Source organism: Erythrolamprus reginae, chromosome 1, assembly GCF_031021105.1.
Source record: "Erythrolamprus reginae isolate rEryReg1 chromosome 1, rEryReg1.hap1, whole genome shotgun sequence".
NCBI lineage: Eukaryota > Metazoa > Chordata > Lepidosauria > Squamata > Dipsadidae > Erythrolamprus > Erythrolamprus reginae.
The window spans coordinates 51,229,295-51,255,178 of record NC_091950.1 but is presented as its reverse complement, the minus strand read 5'-3'; the positions used below and the strand labels follow the sequence as shown (position 1 = coordinate 51,255,178).

Here is a 25,884-nt window from a genome sequence, read left to right as displayed (position 1 = left end):
ACAAGTAGATTTATGACTGGTTGCTTAATTACCATTCAAAGTTATGACCAACCTGAAAAATGGGACTTAAAAATCCAGATTGGATATTTCAATGGTATTGTGACCAAACTTCTGGCGCCCAACAACATGGGCACATTTACAGTCTTCTGCAGCATCCTACAGTCTCATAGTTATTGTATTTCATGCCTACTTCTGCTTTTCAGCAAAACTGCATCCATAAAAAGAACCATTCCTTAATGGTTATTATGCTTACTTAACAACTACGGCGTTTGCTTAATTACTGCCATAAGATCATAGAATCAGGTCAGTCACATGACTGACCTGTTTTATAACTGTTGTGACACGTGCCTTGCTCCTTTTATTCAGAAGCTCAAAGCAGCCAGTTATTTTCTAGTTTTCCTTATAACTCCTTCGGGAGACAGTTTAGCCTATGAGAACTTAGTTGAACCAGAGTCATCCAATGAGTTTTGGTGGTTGAGATTTAACTAGGATCTGAGTCTTTTTTACTCCTAGTTTGCAGTTTAACACTACACCATACTTGCTTCCCCTGCTTCTATTGTTTATTCTAGTAGTCCTGCAGAATACGTAGTCTTCTATTTTGCTTTTCATCCCCTTTTTTAGATTAGATTCTTTGCCACACTGCATTGGCTCAAAGAAATGGATGATCGCCCCACTAACTCCTACAGCCAAATTTATTAGGTTGATTTATTTTTTATCCCACTTTTCCCCTCCCCCAGAAAACAATTGATATTTATTTATTTAAATTTGTCAAACAAAAATGAGAACAAGAATAAAAGAAAAATACAGTGTCAGGGACGACAGGCACGTTAGTGCACTTCTGCGCACCCCCTTTACTGACCACTTAAGTATGAAGAAAGGTCCACAGAAGTCAATTTGCAGCTGAAACTATGAAAATTTGTAGCTGAGACAACTGGATCAGGTAGAGCATTCCAGATTTTGACCACTCTATTACAGAAATCATATTTATATAGAGATGATTCTCTCTGAAAGAAAGAAAAACTGCTTCTCATCACTCCCTAAACGTCCTGATAGAAACGAAACGTAAATTGAGATCTCCTGATCCAAGTATTGGAGAGCAGTTTATTCTAGCTAAGCCCTCCAGCTAGTTCCCATCATCCTTATCCCATCATTCTTATCACATTTGCTAAGCAAATCCCTCCATATAGACACATACTGTACATTGCTGTACAGGAGGCAGCCAAGAAAAGCATTTGAAGCAGCTGCACAAGTCCTGCAAACAATTCAACTTGCTTAAAGATTAGAAAGAAGTGATTCATATACACTCTGTATACTTTACAGGATTTTTAAAACTGCCTGGGCAGCCCTGTTAATAAGCACAATACCCATCTTATACCTCTGGAGGGCACCAAAAGGAAATCTCTGCTCAAGCCAATACTAACTTTTTGTTCTGTATGTTGCATCATGATGATAGAAAACAATAATGGGAAAAAACCCCAATTCAATGCTAAACAGATTATTATGTGAAGCAGTTCTTTTTCTGAGATAACTGGCCAGTGCTTGATTATTATTTTGCATAAAGCTTAGGGGGTTTTTTTTGCCCTGGAGTATAATATTAATCTTATTGTGTCATTTTTGGAATGTGTTGTTACTGATATTGGATATTAAAACATAGCTGCATCTAAGATCCCAATTTTGTGTTCAGATCTGAAATTTATATGTTGTAGCATTTACATAACAGTGAACATTTTAATTAAACTGCCAGCACTTTGTCACAAATAAAACAATACAGCTGCACCTGCAGATTGCTGGGAGGGGTGAAGATAAGCATGTTATTTGTATGCCATGAGTGCAGTGTGGTCCATTAGCAAACTGAAATGCCAATCTAGTATGATTTAAAGCACTTTATTTGATGGATGTAAAGTTGCCCAACACTACAGTTGCTTTAATGTTCGTGAATTAAATATAATTTAAATTCTCGTTTCCATAAACACATTGATCTAGTTTTCATGGGAAAATCAGGTTATTTAAAACTAGTCTGCTTGATTTCACATTTTTCCTCCATCATCATTCAGGTGTCACCTGAGATTGGAAGGTGTAAATATTGAAATGAGTAAAATTATCCCAAAATTAGAACACCCTCATCCCTCACCAATTGTAATTCTTTGGATAAGTAGGCTCCTGAAGTACCAAAGAAGTAGAACCAAAAAAAGAAGAAGAGCTAATATATACCTTAAAATTTATGGCTACCACTGAAAGAGCATTTTGAAAAGTATAACTAAGTAATATCTTTTCTTTGAGAAGACTGACTGTCAGGGAGGAAATAGATGGTTTATAGAAAAAAAAGCCAATTTGGATAACTCAAGAATGTGTTAGCCTTCCTGCTTCCTTACCTCTGATTTGAATGGAATGCAACCTCATCCCCAGGTAAGCCTCATTTCTTGAATTGAAGTGTAACATCTAGCTAGGATCAAAATAATTTAGGAGTTACAAGCAAACAATTAAACCATATGGTTAGATTTTCAGCATGTAAACTGCAAAAAGATGTAATAGTTGCTCAACGTATCCTCATCTAAAAGGAAAAAAATTATAAATTGGCAGGTAGAATTTAAAGTTCACTTGAGAAGCTAGATGTTTTAATAATGCAAATCAGTGGTGGGTTGCTATTGGTACAACCAGATCTACGAACTGGTAGCGTCAACGGCGGGAGGCTCCGCCCACCCACCCTAGACTCTTCTGTGCAAGGGCAGAAGCGTTGAGAGTGCACACAAGCCAATAGCGATGGGATTTGCCTTATGGATGCAAATCTATTGACTTTGTGCTTTGTACAATCTATAATTGCCAAGATAGTGAAGAACAATATACAAGTGAGGCAGCTAACAATCCACAAAGCAGATCACTAGTCAACAGTATAATAATGTGGCCTTTTTATTTTATTTTATTTAACTCTGCCTTACAAACAGCTCAGTATTACTTAATCATGGTATGTCTAAAATGTGTGGATTCCCACTCCCAGAACTCTCCAGCAAGAATTATCGAATTTTTTTACCAAAAAATATTATTATTATTATTATTATTATTATTATTATTATTATTATTATTATTATTAATTAGATTTGTATGCCACCCCTCTCTGTAGACTTGGGGCTAAAATGGTGGGTAACTACTATCCACTACTTCATCTAGATAGTAATAATCCGCTGTCCATTTTAAAAAGGCAAAAATTAGTTCTGTTGATAGGAGCAATTTCATCAGTTTCATCTTCTGGTAAATGTATGATATATGACTAGGAATATCCAACATGACAGCCATGTTTATGAAACTATTAATAACATGGTTTCCAAATGCCAAACATATTGAAGACTAGAACTAGATTGGGGATTTCAGTATTTTTGTCACTACATTCTATGTACTCAGGGCATGATAGGGCCACAGATATCGACAAACTTTTTTAGAGTGCTAATCTGCTTGACCAAGAAGGACTGAATATTAGATTGGCAATATTTATAATTAATCTGATCACTCTGCAGGCATTGTATTGCATCTATCTCAAGGAGGCTGATGTGAAAAAACATACTATTGCCTGCCTTCTCTGAATGGGATTTGAGATACCATCTCTGTGTTCCTAGTGACTGACTATAAATAAATGTATTTGTGTCTGTTTTTATATCTTTATTGTATTTAGCTGAAGATGATCCCATCCAGTGATGGGCTCCTACGGGTACGGTCAGGTATGCAGAACAGGTAGAAAAATTTTGATCCCCCCCCTTTTTTCCCCCTTCTGGGCTCTGGGTATGTTTTTCCTATTGCAGTAAATGAGGCTGAATGTGTATAGTTTTAGAAGAGCTGTGGCGTGTGTGTACATACGCTTTATGAAGTAGATAATGTATATTTTTGTATGCCTGTATCTAATATGTATGGACACGTATGGCATATATAAATAGAATTAAATAGTATATTTTGGATGTTCAGTATAGTAAGGGAAATTGTATCTCTTTGAGGCGAGGAGAGTCCAGACACCCTAACCTTAATCCAAACCCTTGACATGAGTGACGTCAAGTTGGCCAACTTTAAGCCAGTCACATGACCTCTAAGTCACCCCCGGTCACATGGTAATCAAGTCACTCCCACCTGGTCACATGGATGGCAAGCCACACCCACAAAATAAGCCACGCCCACAGCGTGGTAGTAAATTTTTTTAGAGCCCTTCACCGATCCCACCCTTTTTTGTACTTTTTCCATAACATCATTTTGACAATTCTACAATGTCACCTTTTATTCTGAGGAAAGTAGGAAAGGAACTAAGTTGAAGATAGAATGGTTTAAGTTAAAACAGAACTCAAGGGAAATTGGGGTAAATGTTAGGGACAAAAGGACACCACTATTGACATGACAGAAAGGAATAGCTAAAATATTCCAGGACGTAAGCTATAATTTTTTAAAAATATATCTTTTTAATTTCACATTGCCTGTAATAGAATAGGCAAATGTTTGCTTACAAATTATACTGTTACCTTATTCAAAAAATTGAGGCTTGTATGTCAGTTCTCTCAAGATTTTATCATTCTTTTTCTTGGAGTTTTACACAAAAGGGAACAATTAAAAGCAATCTTCAATGAAACCTAATAAACAAGACAGGTTTTCTTCTGAGTTACAGTTGTCAGGTGAGTTGCACTCCATTTTATGACCCTTTTTGTCACAGTTGCTAAGCAAATCACTGTGATTGCTAAGTGAATCATGCGGTTATTAAGCAAATCTGGTTTCCCCATAGCCTTTGCTTTGCAGAAGACAGCTGGGAAGGTTATATATGATACTTACATGACCCCAGGATACTAAACTGTTACTAAATGCAAGCCAGTTGCCAAGTGCCCAAATTTTAATCGTGTAACCATGGGGATGCTACAACAATGGTGTGAAAACTGGTCATAAGCCACTTTTTTCAGAGCTGTTGTAACTTTGAACAGTCAATGAATGATTTTAAGTCAAGGATTAGCTGTATACCAACAACAGAATAACATATTAAAAACATTGTAAGCATTAAAACAATTAAAATGGACCCAGGCCTGCTGGAAAAACCAGGTCTTAACTGCTTTTCGGAAGGCCAATAGGGTGAGGGAAGTCATGACCTCTGGAGATAACTGGTTCCAAAGTTCCGGGGCAGCCACAGAGAAGGCCCTCCCCTGCGGGCCCACCAGCCAACTCTGTTTAGCTGATAGGACCTGGAGGAGACTAACTCTGTGGGATCTCTCTGGTCGCTGGGAGTTGTGTGGCAGAAGGCAGTTTCAAAGATAACCCGCCCCTAAGCTATGTAGAGCTTTAAAAGTAATGACCCACACCTTGAATTGTGTCTGGAGATCAATAGGGAGTCAGTGCAACTCACGGAGGGTGGGTTACCTCGGTGCACCCACAACAGCTTGTGCAGCTGCATTCTAGATCAGTTGTAGTCTCTGAGCACTCTTCAAAAGTTGCCCCATGTAGAGCACGTTGCAATAATCTAACCACTAGGTGACTAGGACAGGATTGACCGTGAGAAGTTCCTCTCGATCCAGGTAGGGCTGCAGAAGTTGGTGCACTAGATGAACTTGTACAGAGGTCCCTCTAGGAACAGCTGTCAAATGTTGATCTAGTTTTAGCTGTGAGTCTAGGAAGACCCCCAAATTTTGAACCAGTTCTGAGTGGGACAATTCTCCCCTCAAGAGCCAATGATGGACAGTTGATATGTCTTTAGGAGGTAATATCCACAGCCTCCTGGTCTTGCCTGGGTTAAGTCTGAGCCTGTTGACTCCCATCCAGATCCTCACAGTCTCAAGGAACTGGCACATCACATCCACTGTTTCACTGAATTGATGTGGGGTGGTTTCATGTAGATACTAAATAGAAGGTGGGGAGAACACTGATCCCTGGGCAAATGAAGGGTCTAGGGGTCGATATCTGTCCTCCTACTAACACAGACTGAGATCAGCCAGAGGGATAGGAGGAGAACCACTATAACACCATGTCTCCTAGCCCCAACTCTTGTAGTTATCCCAGAAGGATACCATGGTCAATGGTATTGAAAGCAGCTGAGAGGTCAAGTAGTGCTAAGATTGAGGAGTGACCCCCATCTTGGGCTTGCTGGAGATGGTCCAGCAGCATGACCAAAGCAGTTTCCATGCTGTAGCCAGGCCTGAAGCCAGATTGAAAGGGATCCAGATAATCTGTATAATCCAATAACCGTAGGAACTGGAGTGCCACCACTTTCTCAACAAACTTCCCTACAAAGGATAAGTTGAAGACTGGACAAAAGTTCTTTAATTCAGCTGGGTCCAGGAAAGGCTTCTTGAGAAGGGGTCACATAACTGCTTCCTTTAACTGTTGTAGAAAGGATCACTCACTCAATGATGCATTGACTAATGCCTGGAGCCAGCCTTGAAACCAGACAGAAGGGGCACCGATCTACAGACAAGTGGAGGAACTCATTGCTCCTACTGCCTTGTCCACTTTCCCAGGAGTCACAGATTCAAATTGATCCTGGACAATGGGACTAAAACCCACCCCGTTATTTCAGTCAAAATTGCCCAATCTAAATCTGAGTGACTTTATCCAACAGAAACTCCACAAATTCCTCAGCTCTACCCTGCAAGGGCTCCTCCATTGCCTCTAAATTAAGAAGGAAACTAGTCACCCTAAAAAGGATGGCTGAGTGTGAATCAGCAGATGGAATACGGTAAGTGCGGAAAAATTCGAGCATTTTGCTGTCCATATAGCCACTAAATAAGTCCTAATAAAGGCTCTTGGAAGTATTCGGTCAGAGTTACTGGTCCTCTAGCATGGCTCTAGATGTCTCTTCTGGCGCTTCATCTCCCGGAGCTCGTGGGTAAACCAGGGAGCATTCCTGGATCCGCCAACGCTGAGAGGTCACAAAGGCACAATCCGGTCCAATGCCCCAGATACTGCCCTATTCCAGGCAGCCACTAAGGTCTCAGCTGACTTGTGGACAAGGGAGTCAGGTATCTTCCAAAGTTCCTTCTGGAACCCTTCCGGGTCCATTAGGCTTCTGAGGCAGAACCATTTAATCGGGTCCACCACCCTATCAATGATCCCAAGTTCCCAAGTTAAAGTCCCCAAGTACCATAAGCCTGGGGAACTCTACTGCCAATCTGGCTACTAGCAGCACAGGGAGGGCCATTGTAAGGCAGCTGGGAGGCAGGTATGTCAGCAATAAGTTCAATGGAATCTCTGAGTCCAACTTCAAGAGTAGAGACTCACACCCAACAATCTCTGGGGCAGGGATCCTGCAGGGAAGCAGACTCTTGTGGCAATATTGCCACTCCTCCAACCCTTCCCTGGGGTCGCGGCTGATGCATTATTTGAAACCCGTCTGGACACCCCCCCCTCCTGGCCCAGCCAGGTCTCAGTTATAATGCCAGGTCATCTCCCTCCTCCACACCATCACACATACATACAAGCACACACACACACACACACACACACACACACACACACACACGATATAAATATTGAGCACAGCAGACAATTTCTGGAGTAAATTTCAGGGGAAAGAGGGGAATTTAAGTGTTGTTTTAGATAACATGAGAGATCCTGGAATAAATGGCCATGATAGCAAAACTTACTGTGATGGATATTGAAGGGTGTTTTTTCTATGGCAGCCTATAAAGCTTTCTGGCAGAATTCTCAATGTTTTTTGCCATTTTATCTTCCTGTATTTTCTTTGAACATAGAAACAAAAATTAGAATGAGAAGAATTGACATTTTCCCTTTGCATTCTCCCTTTGGGTGCTGTTACACAATGACTTTAGAGACAGTAGACAATAGGAATAGAAACTCTTCCTTTGAAGGCATTATCTGTGGTTCTGTTTTGATATTGCTTCAGGCCACAACAGCTTTTGAACTTTTATTAGAATCCCTGCAAAACATTTTCTGTCCTTAACAAAGTAAGTTTCAGCTATTGCCATATCACAGAATTGCCTCAAATCAAAAGTTCTTGGGAGACCCAATTTTCTCCTTCACTAGATGTCACAGAAAGATCAGTAGTTTATCCTAATCTCTTCCTGGGCTATATTTAAACATGTGGCATTTAATTACTAAGGATAAGTTTCCTGATCTTCCATTAATTAATGTTGTCCCTGAGCATCCTCAGTTATTGAAAACTTAATGATATTGACTGGCAGAAATTCCATATTTTCAGGTTGAAGTCTCTGACACATAAATTTTGGGGGTAATTCATTTTTTGGGTGTTTAGGAGAATATAGGTAACTGAAAAGAGGAAACTAAAGCTTTTCGGTAATATAGCCAAACTTTGATTCTCTTCTTATAGTTTATCTATTCTCTCATCCTTTTCCAAGTATTGTACTTGCTCCAGAAATATTTTCTTTTATTTACATTGCAGCATTGAAACCTTCTGGATTATACTGTACATATTCTCCGTACTGAAGGAGCGGGTCCAGCAGTCACATGGGTTGCTCATGTCCAATCCGGTGGAACTGAGCCTAGTATTAAAAAAGCTTGCCGGATCCGCCCCTTCCCCAGAATTCGCTCAGTTCGCATATCCTGCGGTTGTATTGTGATAGCTCGTTCAACATTCTAACACCTTCCCTTCGTTCTCTTTTCTTCAAAAGTAGTAAGATTTGTTTTATCATTATTATTTACTTGCACTAATAGCGCCAGCCGTTTGCGGCTCGGCTTTTTTCTTTGGAGAAGTTGCGGTTTCGTTTTCCCCCGGCGGTTTTGCCGGTTACGATCCCTGCGGCCGCTTGTGGATTCTTCTAATCCGTTGGCCTGGAGGTCCTGGTGCAAGTATTAATCTATTGAATTATTGATTATTTATTGTATACAATATATTTAAGGGCTTAAAAATACCTCCTGCGGAGTGAGACGCCTTCTAGTCTCCTGGACTTAGTCGATCGCTTTCCCTTTAAGAAATTTTACGGAGCGATTTTTTCGGCGCGAAGGCCTTCGCGCCCTTTTTAAATCTAGGCCTCTCGTGTTGGCCTCCTGCCAGCCGCGTAGGCCTCAGTCCACCGCTTGGATCCCGGAGCGGGCCTTGGGGGTCCCAGGCTAAATTCTCCACCGGCTAAGCCTCCAACCAGAGTGCCTTGGTTTACTTAATTATAAAGTTTAGGGAGGCTGGCCCCGCTGGGTTTGGGGGCACGAACTCTGGGTTTGCCCAGATTGTCCTCAAGTTTCAGCAGCTTCGAGGCCTCGAAGCAGGATCCATTCCTCTTGGGAAGTCCTTGAAATTCTTCTCCTTATTAAGTAGTTATTGGCTCAGCCTTGTCTTCTGTTAATTGTCAGACTATGGCTACTTTTCCCAAGAGAGGCACAACTAAAGGTCCCAGAGAGGCCAGGCCTACAGGCGATGAGATTACTAGTATCCCCCAGGCCTCTTCCTCCTCTTCTCCAGGGGCCCGCCCCTCGACCAAGGTCACCAGGGCCGAGAAGAGAAGGGACCTAGCCCTACAAAAAATACATGACAAATCAGCAAAACGTTTGAAAGTGCAGGCCCAAGTGATCAGTAGCCAAGACCCCCCAGAGGCTTCTAGTCTACCTCCTTCTGGGGTCCCTGTGTTATCTCTGGATGAGCCAAACCTAGACAGACCCCAACCTAACCTATGGGGCATAGGTCCAGAGGAACCAGATATTATTGAAGATTCCCCCCAGCCAGGATGCTCCCAGGCCTTTAGGGATTCTTCTGCCATTTCTGCTGATATTTCCAGTTTACCTCCTGAGTTCCAGTCTATTTTTGCTGTGTTGTCCAAAGCCATTGATGCCAAACTCTCCACCATCAATGAGCTTTCCTTACCTCTTCCTCCTTCTCGTCCCTCCCGCCCCTTGGGTTCTTCCCCAGCGGTCAGAGCTCCTATTCAGGAGGATTCAGATTCCTCCCAGGATGAATATGAGGATATAGAGGATGATGAGGATCCTTTTCAAGGCTTATCAGATGATGAGGAATCCCAAATAAAGGTTCCTCCTCCAATTACTATTTTTCCTTCTCAATTATTCAAATCTCTCCTCCTCAAAGCTAGAATTTCTACGGGATTAGCGGCCCAGGAGAAACAAGCCTCCACTTCCACTGATCCCCCGGAGGAGAATTTACCTTACTTCACAGAGGAACAGGAGGATAACGAGGTAATTCCTATGCCTAAATTGTTTAAAGATGCTTTACTCAAACAGTGGGAATTTCCAGCCTCTGGCCTTAATCCCTCCACCAAGGACAGAAAGTTGTACAAACTTTCCTCTTCCTATGAAGAGCTTCTATCCTTTCCCAAACCGGATGAACCTGTCAAGATTCTTCACTCGGCAGCGGCTGTGCCAGGCGAGGCGGAGGAAGTCTTCCGCCCAGAGGACAAGCGCATTGAGCAAATGCTCAAAAGAGGATTCACCGCTGATTCCTGGGCCATTAAAAGTTCAGCAGCGGCTTCCTTTTTCTCCAGAGCCATGCTGCTGTGGCTTCGCCAACTTCAACAGCATATTCCTCCCGATGACTTGAGAGGTCAACAAGACTTCAACAAAGTCTTTGCAGCTGCCCAGTACGTGGCTGATGCCACCTTGCAATCTACTAGATTTTCTGCTAAGTCTATTGCAGCTTCTACAACGGCAAGAAGACTCCTATGGATTCGCCCTTGGCAAGCGGGAGTTCGCCAAAAGTGGCAGTTATCCCAGGGTTCCTTAAAGCGCGACCTTCTCTTCGGTGATCTTCTGGATCCACTCCTCACGGAAACCACGGACAAGAAGAAAGTTTTGGGTCCAACCACAAAAAAGGCTACCAAAACGCAGTCCTTTCGTCGCCCAGGGCGCCAGCAAGATCAAGCGGCTTCCTATCAGAGATCTCCAGGTCAGTATTCCCCCCGCTTTCGTTCCCAAGGTAGGAACTCCAGGGGTAGAGGTTTTCGCTTCCAAAGGGGAGCTTCCTCTAACAGGGCTTCAAAAAAACCTAGATGGTAATCTTACCTCTATTCCCATAGGGGGTCGCCTAGCTCATTTCGCCTCTAATTGGCGTCTCACCTCCAAGGACCCTTGGGTCATTGACACTGTTCAAACAGGCCTTCTTTTAGAATTTATTTCTCCTCCCCCTAAACGTTTTATTTCCTGCCCTTCTCCCAGGTCATCCTCAGATTGTAACCGTATGGAGGAGGCCATTTCTCATCTATTGTCCATCAGAGCCATTCAACCGGTCCCTTCCGGTCAGAAGGGTCTAGGTTTTTACTCCATCCTATTTATGGTTCCAAAGTCCTCCGGAGGTTGGAGAGCTATTTTGGATTTAAAGAAACTAAATCTATTCATCAAATATAGGAAGTTTAAGATGCACTCCTTGTCTTCTATTTTGGCCGCCATTCACTCGGGAGATTTCATGGTCTCCTTAGACCTCACTGAGGCCTATCTTCACATTCCTATAGCCAAATGCCACAGAAAATTTTTACGTTTTTCCTTTCAAGGCAGGCATTTCCAGTATAGGGCGATGCCATTTGGCCTTTCCTCGGCCCCTCGGGTCTTTACAAAGCTCTTGGGGTCCCTGGCGGCCTATATCCGGGCGTTTCCCATCCACATTTTATGTTATCTTGATGATATTTTGATTCATGGGAACTCCCTAGAGAAAGTGAAAACAGACCTTTCTGTCACCATGTCAGTCCTTCAGGACCATGGATTTTCCATCAACTTTGATAAAAGCCACCTCCAACCTTCCACATCCATTTCTCACCTGGGATCCATTATTGATTCAGAATCCTCCCAGGTTTTTCTCTCTCCCGAGAGAAAACTCAGTATAGTGGAGTTAATTTCTAATATTTTATCTAATTCTTCAGTTCCCATAGTTACCCTATCTTCCCTTTTGGGGAAGATGGTGTCATGCATAGGCATCATTCCCTGGGCTCGCCTTCATGCTAGGGAACTCCAGTGGCTCCTGTTACCTTTTCAGAGATCAGGGCACAGCAACTCAAATCGACGCATTGTCATCCCACTGAGTGTTCGCAGATCCTTCAAGTGGTGGAAGTCTCCGGCCATGGACAGAGGATCCCCGTTCAGGTGCCCGGATCAATTTGTCATCACCACAGATGCCAGTCTATCGGGATGGGGCGCCCACGCCCAGGGGATGATAGCCCAGGGCACGTGGTCCCCGGAGGAAGCTTCCAGGCCAATCAATTGGCTAGAGTTAAGAGCCGTTTCCCTGGCTCTGAAGCATTTCTCTCCTCGCATTCCCAACCGGCACGTTCTCATTCTCACCGACAACATTGCCACGAAAAGCCATATTTGCAGACAGGGGGGCACGAGATCCAAGGCTCTCATGAGGGAGGCCCTCAAGTTGGGCCTTTGGGCGGAAAAACATCTCCAGTCGCTCCTAGCCGATCACATCTCGGGGAGTCTCAACGTCCAGGCGGATTGGCTATCCCGGGCAACGATAGACCCAGGAGAGTGGAACCTCCATCAAGATCTGTTCCATCAAATCACCCTCAGATTCGGCCTACCAATCCTGGATCTCTTCGCGACCAATGCGAACGCCCAACTCCCTCGCTTCTATTCCAGATTTCCATCCCCGGGAGCGGAAGCAATCAATGCCCTCCGGAGTCCATGGCCTCCAGGCCTACTCTACGCATTTCCTCCAATTCCAATTCTCCCGGACGTGATTCACAAGGTCCTCACCGAGAGGGCCCGAGTAATCCTAATCGCCCCTCACTGGCCCCGCCGGCCCTGGTTCGCGGTTCTCCAACAGCTGTCCGTCCAGGACCCTTGGCGACTCCCCGTTTCGGGGGATATGCTGCGGCAGGGGGCCTCTTTCCATCCAGACCCGGAGTGGTTCCACCTCACCGCCTGGCTGTTATCAGGAGAGATTTAGAACTGCGGGGTCATGACCCCGATTCAGTGGAGGTCATTTTAAAGGCCAGAAGGGGTTCGACCAATCGAATCTACGACCACACGTGGTCCAAGTTTCACCAGTGGTGTCTACAGGAAGGTCTCTCCCCTCTGTGCATCCCCATACACAGAATAATTTCCTTCCTTATGCAAGGCTTCCATAAAGGACTTTCCACCAGCACCCTCCGGCGTCATCTGGCAGCCATTTCATCTGTCCTAGGGGGTCCCCGCAGACAGCCTCTCCGATCCTTCCCTGAAGTTCAGGAATTCCTCAAGGGCATAGCCAACCTCAGACCTTCCAAGGTCCACAGGTACCCATCCTGGGATTTGCCACGGGTTCTCCATTCCCTCACGCAGGCACCATACGAACCCCTAAAATCGGCGTCCCTCAGGTACCTATCCTTTAAGGTAGCATTCCTGGTGGCTATTACCTCTGCCCGACGCATTTCGGAGCTAGCTGCCCTCTCAATCAGGCAGGACCTTTGTCAATTCCATCAGGACAAGGTAGTCTTGCGACTGGACCCCACCTTCTTACCCAAGGTCAGTTCCATGTTCCACAGATCTCAGGATATTGTCCTACCTTCCTTCTGCCTCCAACGAGACCATCCCTTGGCAATTAGATGGCACACCCTGGATCTCACCAGAGCGCTGAGAATATATATCCAACGCACAGGACCCTTTCGGAGGTCAGAAGCACTTTTTGTAGCCTATCATCCCAGAGTCATGGGGGCCAAAGTGTCTTCAACAGTAATAGGCCGTTGGATCAGAGGGACTATATCTAAGGCCTATGAGTCGGCCTCCCTCTCAGTTCCAAGGAACATCACAGCGCATTCCACCAGGAGCGCAGCCACCTCGGCCGCTTGGGCGACTCAAGCCCCGTTGGAGGAGGTCTGCAAAGCAGCCACTTGGGCCTCGCCAAATTCCTTCATCAGGCACTACAAGATTGATTCTTACGCTTCAGCGGACGCTGCCTTCGGCAGAAGGGTACTCCAATCCGTTATCTCACACGATAGCAAGCTAATCCCACCCTAGGGACCATCTATTGGGTATGTCCCATGTGACTGCTGGACCCGCTCCTTCAGTACGGAGAATAGGCGTTGATTGCTTACCTGAACGCCTCTTCTCGTACGGTGAGCGGGTACAGCAGTCACTTCCCGCCCTTGTATGTGTCTTCTTTACCTTTCTATATCCTTTTTTTCCTCTAACAATGAGAGTTGAACACTACAGAGCTTCACAACTGAGCCTAGTCTATGGATTCGCGAATTCTGGGGAAGGGGCGGATCCGGCAAGCTTTTTTAATACTAGGCTCAGTTCCACCGGATTGGACATGAGCAACCCATGTGACTGCTGTACCCGCTCACCGTACGAGAAGAGGCGTTCAGGTAAGCAATCAACGCCTATTTCCATCCTCTTTTGCAACAAAAGGCACAATTTCACAGCAACTTGTACTTCAGATCAGACCAAATGCAATAACTTATTTTGAATGCTTGCATTTGGAGAAGATTTGGGTATAATTTCCTGTATTCCAGTTCAACTGAGCTGGACCAATAGTTTATTAATCTACTATTTTACTCCAATAATAGCAAATGCTTTTTGGAGACCCACCAACAAGAGATGAGGTCAGTGATATAGAATAGAATAGAATAGAATTTTTATTGGCCAAGTGTGATTGGACACACAAGGAATTTGTCTTGGTGCATATGCTCTCAACGTACATAAAATAAAATATACATTTGTCAAGAATCATGTGGTACAACACTTAATGATTGTCATAGGGGTCAAATAAGCAATGAAGAAGCAATATTAATAAAAAATCTTAGAGTATACGCAACAAGTTACAGTCATACAGTCAACATGGGAGGAAATGGGTGATAGGAATTATGAGAAAAACTAGTAGAATAGAAGTGCAGATTTAGTAGAAAGTCTGACAGTGTTGAGGGAATTATTTGTTTAGTAGAGTGATGGCGTTCGGGAAAAAACTGTTCTTGTGTCTAGTTGTCTTGGTGTGCAGTGCTCTGTAGCGACGTTTTGAGGGTAGGAGTTGAAACAATTTGTGTCCAGGATGTGAGGGGTCAGTAAATATTTTACCCGCCCTCTTTTTGACTCGTGCAGTATACAGGTCCTCAATGGAAGGCAGATTGGCAGCAATTGTTTTTTCTGCAATTCTGATTATCCTCTGAAGTCTGTGTCGGTCCTGTTGGGTTGCAGCACCAAACCAGACAGTTATAGAGGTGCAGATGACAGACTCAATGATTCCTCTATAGAACTGAATCAGCAGCTCCTTGGGCAGTTTGAGCTTCCTGAGCTGGCGCAGAAAGAACATTCTTTGTTGTGCTTTTTTGATGATGTTTTTGATGTTAGGTGACCATTTTAGGTCTTGAGATATGATAGAACCTAGAAATTTGAAGGTCTCTACTGTTGATACTGTGTTGTCTAGTATTGTGAGAGGTGGAAGGGTGGAAGGGTTTCTCTTAAAGTCTACCACCATTTCTACGGTTTTGAGTGTGTTCAGTTCTAGATTGTTCTGGTCACACCACAAGGATAGTTGTTCAACTTCCCGTCTGTATGCGGATTCATCATTGTCTCGAATGAGTCCGATCACTGTTGTATCATCTGCAAACTTCAGTAGTTTAACAGATGGATCGTAGGAGATGCAGTCATTAGTGTATAGAGAGAAGAGAAGTGGTGAGAGTACACAGCCTTGGGGGGCACCTGTGCTAATTGTACATATATCTGATGTGATGTTTCCTAGCTTCACCTGCTGCTTCCTGTCTGTTAGGAAGCTTGTGATCCACTTACAAGTGTGTTCAGGTACCGCTAGCTGATTTAGTTTGGTTAAGAGAATGTCCAGTACGATGGTATTGAATGCTGAACTGAAGTCCACAAAGAGGACCCTGGCGTATGTCATTGGAGATTCAAGATGTTGAAGGATGTAGTGTAGAGCCATATTAACAGCATCATCTGTTGATCTATTTGCTCGGTATGCAAATTGCAGGGGGTCTAATAGTGGATCCGTGATGGCTTTCAAATGGATCTCCTACTAAGATTCTGTAGTCTTGGTATTTAGAGACAAGCCTATCTCAAATTCTGGATAATATTATTTGCTACAAATTTAATTAATTGTATTGTGTTTTTATCTCTGATTACAATTTTTATTGGTTGTACAGGAAGATTTAATTTTGTGACAGTCTCCAGTTAAGTTGCAAATCTGTTTGAGATCTTAAAAGTAGGTATAGGGACAATTTTTGATAGCAAATATAGCCTTTAGCATTGGGGTAGAGTAAACTAAGGGTGGCAAAGATGGAACCACAATATAAGGGTGGAGAAGAAATGTAGATGGAGGTTCAGAATATTTTTTTAAATGTGTGTGTGTGTGTGTGTGTGTGTGTGTGCAGCATAACTCTGGAATGCCTCAAGCAATTTCAATCAAACTTGGTAGACAAATGACTTTCTCTCTGAAAAAAAAATACTGTGGGGGTAAGATACTTCTAGCACCCTTAGAGGTGTGTGTGTGTGTGTGTGTGTGTTCCAGCATAACTTTGGAACGCCTGGACTGCTGAAATGAAAAGGAATGAATTATATTTATACTGTCAAATCACAGTACTTTTGACAGTGATTATGTGCATTTTGGATTCAAGTTCTGTTAAGGTACATCCTGTTACATCACAGTGGAGTTGCCACAGTTTTACAGTTCTCCACAAGGGGGCTCTCTCTGGTAAGGGGGATTAGTTCTTTTTAAAAAAACCCAAACAGACAAACAAACAATTAACAAAAAATAAATCACCCACAGCTTCAAGCAAGGAGGGCAAGTTGTTGGGTGATGTGCCTGCTAATGCCGATAATCACCTCCAAGGCTGTTCCCTATTGTTTAAGACAGGAGAGGGATAAATATCTGGGCAAAGCCAGGTTATCAGCTACTTGTTAATATTTAGCAGTCATGGTCAGACTTGCCCACTGTTGAGCTAAAGTTGTGTAAGATTAATTAGAGGACAGCTATTGATTTTCCTGCAAACCAAGACTCTGCTTGAATGAAATAAATTAATGAAAACATATTTAAAATAGAGTCGCTGGTTGAGTAGCTGGGTTCTATTGATAAAACAACAGGGATCTGGACAAGGACTTGCCACATCTAGGAGAAAATGGCTTATAATACATTCCTAGTTGTACTCTTTTTTTTTTTTAAAAAAATAAATTTTATTAATCTTTAATAATAACAGACACACACTACATAAAAGACAGTGCTGCAGTACTCAATCCAGTGAAAAACAGCTTCTTTTTGCTCCACAACATGGCTTTCCCAAGTGAGGACAATTATATTAAATTCTTGGAGCACAATAAAACTCTAAAAGTTCTTGATAGCTTTGCACTTGATAGCTTTGTGAGGAGGATCAGAAACACTGCAACTCTGTTTTCAAAATATATTAACCAGTTAATGTTGCATAGAAAGGATAGGTAAAAATCCCCCCCCCAAAAAAACCCCCCACACCTTACTCATAACTGGAGTCTAAACTCTGTTTTGATAATGAGCAAGGATTCAGTGTTTATACCAGATGTAATTATTGAGAATAAAAACGTGTGATCTTGTCAGTGCACCTTGAATCACCAGGGAATAGTTTTATCATATTATGAGGGAACAGGAGGAAGCATTACATCAAATTATTGCATATTGGCAAATGGTTTCCATTTTAACCGGTAAGCAGACTTTATAGAAAAACAAGATTTTGCTATAAAGAAGGCATTCATAATACGTATTATTTATCAAGATAGGAAAACAATGAAAATATTGTAAATGCATTTGCTTTCTCACTTTAAACTGCATATTAACATCATTAGTTTGATAAATATAATGGAACTGAGCAGAAGATAACATTCAAATCCACATAGCTGAATTTCCCAGGGCATTAATTTACAGCTCTAGAAGGGCTGTTTACAAAGGCGATTGGTATTAAGCCACAGGATTCTGTAAAGATTACCACATACAATTAAATTTAGAAAAGAATGTATCCATGGGAACAGCCGATGCCTTACTTGAGTGTATATGCAAATCCTCATTCGATGTAAGCGAAAAATTCAGTGTCCCTCCCACACCATCTCTTAAATCAGCACAAAATAGATTTTAATCTGTGGGGATTTGTTGACAAATATATTGCATGTTTTATTGTTTTCTTAAAGACCTAACAATCAGAGAAGTCCAGTAGTTTCATTTAATGAGATAGCGTCTGACTCTTATGGGAGACATTGCTGAAATGTTGCTCAGTAATGTACATGATGGTTATTTGCATAATTTACCTTAGTTAATTCTCTCAAATGTGCAATATTCCCTTGAACTGCAGTAACACAGTAGAAGACTGACTAAATCTATTTTCCACAGTACCCTCAGTTCTATTTGTGCAGATTTCTGGTTGAAAAAGGAATGGAAACTCCTTCAAGGAAGATCCATGATTTAATAGCCCCCCCCCCTTAATTTTCACTGTGTTTTAGAATTATTCTGTATCTCCTTAATATCCTAATTAGAAAAACTTTAGGATTATTTTTGGTGCCTCATTTCTCCACCTCTGTCCTTCCGTCCCTTCCCCCCCTCCCGACATCAGTCAAAAAATTATTCTAAGACAACTATTGCCAGCCTTCCAACAATTATGCCTGCTGGATGTTGATGTCATTAATCCAACACATGAAAAGGGAACCAGGTAGGGTCACAATATGCTAGTGCCATAATGTGATTTCAAAGAAGTCCATTTTATCTGTTCAATCACAATGTCTGCAGAGACAATGCAGTACAATAATATCTATTTGCCAGCTGACCCATTTAAGTAATTTCTCCACTGCAATTTTGATAATTAAGCTTTCCATAAGCATCCATATGACAGAATCTGTGACAACACTGAACACATTTCATTACTTTTAAAATCTGCGCTACTTCCTAATTTTTTTTCTTTGAAATGCTGAATTTCTTTCTTTCTTTTTTTCTTTCTTAGATTTGTATGCCGCCCCTCTCCGAAGACATGAATTATTTGTACTTACATTTTTTAAAATTCCATTCACTCTGCTGGACATTTTTGACTAGCCCTTTTAACTTATTTTCAAAATGTATGAAGCTATACCAAAACTGGTGCTATCCAAGTCAAGGTTTACATTATTTGCATTGTATGCAAGCCAGGATCTCTAATCTAGAGGTTATCTTGCAGGCCAGTATACTGTTCATTAGATCCTATCAACTTGCCTCCAGAAGTTGTGGATGCTCCAACACTGGAAGTTTTTAAGAAGATGTTAGTCAAGCATTTGTCTGAAATAGTGTAGGGTGTCCTGCCGAAGTAGGGGGCTGGACTAGAAGACCTCCAAGGTCCCTTCCAACTCTGTTGTTGTTGTTGTTGTTGTTGTTACTTGGAAGTATATGCAGTGTATTTACTACCATACTTGCAATTTGGGGATCTTCCTAGATGCATGACTCCTGCTCAAGGAGCATGTAGCAGTCATGGCTAGGAGGGCCTTTGCACATATTTGTCTGGTGTGCTAGTTGTACCTGTTCCTAATTTGGCAGGCCCTACTTACACTTACTTGTGCGTTGGTCATTTTCAGCTTGGAGTATTGCAATGCACTCTACATGGGGCTGCCCTTGAAGAGTATTCAAAAGCTTCAGCTGCTAGAGAATGCAGTGGCCCAAATAGTGATGAACTTTCCTAGAGCAGCATATGTTACACCTCTGCTCCATGAGCTGCATTGCAGTTGGCTTCTGGGTCCAATTCAAGGTGCTGTTTTTTACCATTTATAGACCTTCATGGCATGGGACCTGATTGTCTGAGGACCCTGCCCCCCCGGGTTATATTTATTTATTTATTTGACTTCTATGCCACCCAATCCCGAAGGACTCAGGGCGGCTTACAACAACACTAAAAATACAATACAAATAGACACAAAGCAATAAAAGAAGTCGAACATTATCAGAGACTAAAACATTATCTAAAACTAAAACCCCATAAAATGTTATTTAAAAAGGACGGTCACAATCATATACATGCACACCATTCATAGAGTTGGCCATCAAAGATGTAAATTTATGGCTACCAGGCCTGCCGGCAAAGCCAGGTCTTCATGGCCTTACGAAAGGCCAGCAGGGTGGGAGCAGTACGGACATTGGGTGATAGTTGGTTCTATAGAGCCAGGACAGCCACAGAGAAGGTCTTCCCCCATGGTCCCGCCAACCTGCATTGCTTAGTCGACGGGACCCAGAGGAGGCCAACTCTGTGAGCCCTTTTTGGCTCTCTGGGAGGTATGTGGCAGCCTTGTCTCACTAGATCTGGCAGAATAAGCATGTTGTGAGTATCATTGGCCAAAGATCTTTGTTTGCTCAGACCCAGAAGACATGCCTTATGGAACATTCTTCTTTCTAAAATTAGACTAGTTCCTTTCCTTTTGCTATTCCTAAAAGCCTTCAGGTCTTAGATATGTTGTCAGGCCTGGAGCTGGCAGGCAATTGGAGACCTTCTCAAATGGTTCCGTTGTTGTGGTGGCTATTTATACCCTCTCTCTCCTATGGGGTGTATTTCCATTTTTCCTAAAATCCACCTGCTTTAGGAAGTCTTTGACTTAAGTTCTTAGTTCTTATGCTTTGATGCAACTTAGTATGTAAGAACATTTCCTTTAGACTATTTGCATTGACTTCAGAATGTGTTCCAAATCTCAGTGCTCCTACAACAATAGAATTATTATCTAAGATTTGTTTTCCCCAGTTTCATGCTGATTTGTTGGAAACCAGAGCATAACTGCTATTTTCTTATGCAATATTGCCGTTTTGCAGAACTCTAAAAGGTAGTTGACTTTTCCATGGGTGGAAATCTTTCACTTTGCCTCCTGACCCTGAACTTCAGCTTCCTGATTCTGGAATCTATAGATATGGTTTAGTATCTCTCTCTCCCTGGCCCCTGTTTGTTGCCATAGCAGCATTCCTACCATATCTATTGGTATTGCCGGTTACAAAAAATGCTAACAAATTATCTTTTCACTTTTGCAGCTTGCTGGAGGATTTTAAATTTAGGGGGGGGGGGGGAGGAAGCTGTGCATCTGAATTTCCCCCCCCTCATAGTAACCACTCGTATGACATGTGCATGGGGGGATTAACAATTTTACATGCCTTTTACATCAAGTGAGATGATTTTTTCACTTCGGGATTTGTATTAGTTTAGAGGCCTGGCAGTGGTTGAATAACGTCCGTTGTATGTTTTTACCAGTCAGTTGAACGGGAGCATTGTATAGTTCGTGGTATACCTTGCATATCCTTTGAGTCAGGCAGAATGATTGCAGATCAGCTTTGAAAAGTTTTGGAGGAACTGAAGAGTAGAAACTATGGTTTTTCTTATTTTCCTTGTGTCAAAGTTTAGATTATAAGATCCTCAGAAGACCAAAACAGTCCTGAAATATTTTGTAAATTGATAGTGTTTACAAAAATAACAATAGAGGTGACAACGTTCAAATAGAGTGCCTCCTCTGAAATTCATTCATGTAAAATCCTTTATTATTAAAACACACAACATATAACATATAACATGTGCTCAGTGATTGTGCCCACCACCAGACAATCAATCATACCCCACCACCAGTTGGGGGTATTTCTTGTATAAATCATTTAAACCCAAGGGTGAAATATTAGATTAGTAACAGCATTGTACAGGATTGCATGTATAGGTTCATTTGTATATTTGTTTAGGGTCCAATTAATAAGAGGTAGATTGAGGTTATCAATAAAGATAAGAGGGTAGGGGTAGGAGGCTGCCCATGCTAGTAGTATAGTTAACTTTGCATGTATAAAGTCATAATCAGAGGCTTTGTAACAGAGAAGGAAGGGTGGTATTTAAGTACAACAAATGATGGTCTTGGAGAGAGCAAGTTCATGTGTAACCTGAATATTTTTTAGATTTAGGGACTTTTTATAGAAGATAGCCACTCCACCTCTTCTATGAATGTCATGATCAGACCGGAAGACATGATGGTCTCTTGTTGTGATAATGGAGTCTGGGAGGGATGTCTTTAGCCATGCTTCACAGACAAATATGTTGAATATAGTTGTATTTAGTAAGATGAGGAATTCAGACATTTTTTTTATGTTTCTTGCATTAATTAACTTGCATTTAGAGTTAATAGTTGTTGCTGTAGAGAAAGTAAGATATGTATATACCTAGTTTTGGACATTGGGATGTTGAATGACTGGGAGTTTTATGATTGCATGTTGAATGCTGGGATGTTGGACGATGGTAGGTTGGACACTGGGATGTTGTATGATGGGATGTTGGAAGATGAATTGTTGGCTCTCATATTTATTTTACCATTATAATTTGCCATTTGGCTTACAATATGGGAATACTATCTATACTAATGTAATTCTTCCTCCCAAAGGCCAATCTTGATGTTCCTTCTGTTGTTATTTTAGGAACACAACTTTTTAGCAGCAAGAATGAATTTCGAATCGGCACCCTGACATTTCATCCTCTTGATCCAAATGTTTTTCTTTGTGGAGGATTCAGTCCAGAAGTTAAAGCCTGGGATATAAGGTCTTCTAAGGTAAAAATTATTTGTACTTGCTTTTGATAACCATCCTGGAAATAATAAATGTATGTGGGTAGCTAATATTATTTTGGAGAGGTTAATTGGCATTTTCTTTTGAAATAGCATGGGATCATAGTTTCTTTTCTATTATTTTTGCACTGTGATGTAAAAGCAAACAGCTAATACATTCTCTCTAAAACAAAAATCGGATAAAGAAGGAAAAAGTAGGAGCATGTTTGATAAATCTATTTTGCATTTAATTTCCTTGTCACTTACTGCTGTGCATATTCTGGCAGTTGTGATAACTATTAAAAAGTAATTTTCACCTGTAGAAACTGATTTATTAGTAAGGCATAATTTGCTGAAATAAACAGCAATTTGTGAATTTTTGAAACTGTCTGCCAGAGGTTTTTTTTCCTGTCTCTGTTTTTCTGTTCACCTGCAAAAACCTTTAACATTTATTTCTGGATTTCTAATGTTAGAGTTTGGATCTATCATCATGAAGTTTGATATCAAAACACCACTCTGTTTATCTGAGAAAAATCTGATTGAACACAGTGGGACATACTTCCAAGCAATCATGATAATGATGCACAGTTACAGAACATATAATGTTCAATTTACAGGAAGTGCTATACAGAAGGAGAATATGATAATTAAGTATTATTTCATAAGGTAAAAGTAAGAGGTTGCATATAAAAGGAAACTGACTAATTATGCAATAATAACTGTTTCTCATTATAATACGGTAAAGGGCAGCGATCAGGCTCTCTAGAGAATAGTCTAAGGCAATTGAATCTGATGTAAGTTATTTTAAGAACTAATATTTTGATGCTTTAATATCCATAGAGAGATAATCACAAGAAAAAACATGTCTGCTCTAAGCACATATTTTAAATATTCTGGCACTTGTCAACCTTACTAAAATCCACACTGCTGGTCCCACTGGATTTTCTACCACTATACAACTTGGAAGTTTCAAAACCCTTTTTCATATGACGTCTGAGTTTTTCTCTATTAATAATAATTTTACAATCTATTTACATTTTAAATCTCCCCTGTCCCAAGTTTTAATATTCTTATAGTATTTTTGATTTAAGAACCTCTTCATAAAAATATTTATGATATGTTTCAGTATTTCTGATATCATTATTTACTGTCAGGTTGATTCTCATGTTATGCAATTCAGGATACTTGGCAGGATATGTACCTTGAAACATCTTCTTTGTGACCAGTGATACATTAGTGGTGAATGGATAGAGAGATAAGGATAATTTTTTTAATAGCAAAACATGTATTGGTATGGGAAGTATAGGAACTGGCAACCTTAGTACAACATGCTAGCTAAAATTGTGACAGTTACATTGCGCCAAGTGTGTCAGGTTAAGTAACTGCTTTGAAAACTGGCAATATCTGCTAGCAGGGACCCATATCTAGAGGAAAGCTACCCAGATCATCACAATGTTGAGCATCTTCAGACTGAATCTGAAGCTGAATCATAAAACAAATTCAGTGGTCATTGTTTTTCTCCTGCTTTAATTTAATTTTAAAAGTACTTACATCCTTAGCAGTCATGATAAAGGGGCCCATGACCTTTCCAGGAAACCATAATGTGTATGTATGTTTGTATGTATGTATGTATGTATGTATGCATGCATGCATGCATGCATGCATGCATGCATTCATTCATTCATTCATTCATTCATTCATTCATTCATTCATTCATTCATTCATTCATTCATTCACAACATATTAGCAATAGCACTTTTTAACAGAGCCAGCATATTGCCCCTACAATCTGGGTCCTCATTTTACCCACCTCGGAAGGATGGAAGGCTGAGTCAACCTTGAGCCGATGGTGAGATTTGAACCGCTGACCTGCAGATATAGCAGTCAGCTTTAGTGGCCTGCAGTACTGCACTCTATCCACTGCGCCACCTCGGCTCCGTATGCTCTGATATTGACTCTCAGCCTGCCACTATCATACCTCCAGAAAAAATTACTGCTATCAATGTTCCAATAGCAAATCTGCTTCACTAATTACAAAAACAGCAGCAACTAGACTATTCCATCAGAGGGGAATTGAAGCCACTCAAAATAATCTTCCTCAATGTTGAATATGGAACATTGGATTAGAATCTTTTACATTTGTAAGTCTGGTATTACATTCCTGTTGGGCTTATGTATAGGTAGAGTCCTGAAACTGTGCCATGACATCCCATTGGTCGCTTCAAGATACATACATACATACATACATACATACATACATACATACATACATACATAGATACATACATACATACATACACATTATCATTTCCTGGAAAGGTCATGGGCCCCTTTATCATGCTAAGGATGTAAGTACTTTTAAAATTAAATTAAAGCAGGAGAAAAACAATGACCACTGATTTTTTTTAATGATTCAGCTTCCTGATTGTCTGAAGATGCTCAAGATTGTTCATTTCATTCTACCCACTGACAAAAATGTGGCAAGTATCTTTTAAAATAACATATTCCAAATATATTTCAAGTTTCTTTTTAAATAACATGGGTTACCAGAACACCTGATGTCAGACCTGGGTCCACAGTTCGCTTCTTGGTCTTGGCAGATACTCTGACAGGTTGACATGCAACTTCATCTTTCTTCGGCTCATTATCCACAATCAAATAGGAAAATATGCTTCACTTTCCATTGTCTTGGAAGCATCTTGCATACTTTTATCAAGTTCATGTTCCTTATTCTCTATAATACAGGAAAACCCCTTGGTTTTCAGAAGGTCTCTAGGAGATAAAGCAGAAAATAGCTAGATTGTAGTTGAGGGAAGACAGAACATAAATCTGACTGAGCATGGGTTTATATTCAGGTTCTGGCCTTCTCAGTGTTGATAGGAGAAGCAAAGGATTCCTTCTCCTTATTGCATCAGTGTATTGCCATCCAGTATCATTAAGGTAACTAATTCCATTCTGGGGAGGTTCGAATCACATTTGCGACCAGTTAACACAACATTTTGCTGATGAAGTCACTCAGAGTTGCTCAAGTTTGGATTTCACTTGGACAGACTCTATTGTGCCTTCCGCAAACTCCTTAAAACCCACCTCTGCCGTCAGGCATGGGGGAACTGAAATATCTTCCCCAGGCCTATACTGTTTATGTATGGTATGTTGTGTGCATGTTTTTTAAATTATGGGTTTTTAGCTTTCTAATTATTGAATTTGTATTATATATTGTTTTCTGTTACTGTTGTGAGCCGCCCCGAGTCTGCGGAGAGGGGCGGCATACAAATTTAATAAAATAAATAAATAAATAAATAAATAAATATGGAAACTCTTGCAATGATATCTGGGATTCATTTTGACCTTTAATCTTTTCTACTGAGGAAGTAAATGGGATGCTTTTGATAATGTCCTCTGGTACTTGTATCTTAAACCCTTGTCCCTCCTGCCTTTTTTATGTGTCTCTGGACCTGGAAAATTATCCGTGCCTCTTTTGGGGAGCAGATGTTTCTGGCAACTTTGAATGAG

The 25,884-nt window shown here is 41.3% G+C and overlaps 1 protein-coding gene across 1 annotated transcript in view; it reads left to right on the top strand.

Annotated features, from left to right (window-relative positions):
• Positions 1-25,884, top strand: part of WDR25 (WD repeat domain 25) — an 82,698-nt gene that overhangs the window by 38,626 nt on the left and 18,188 nt on the right. Inside the window, 1 exon segment of the mRNA XM_070752217.1 lies at positions 22,247-22,377. Within this exon segment, the coding sequence (XP_070608318.1) occupies positions 22,247-22,377 (131 nt within the window).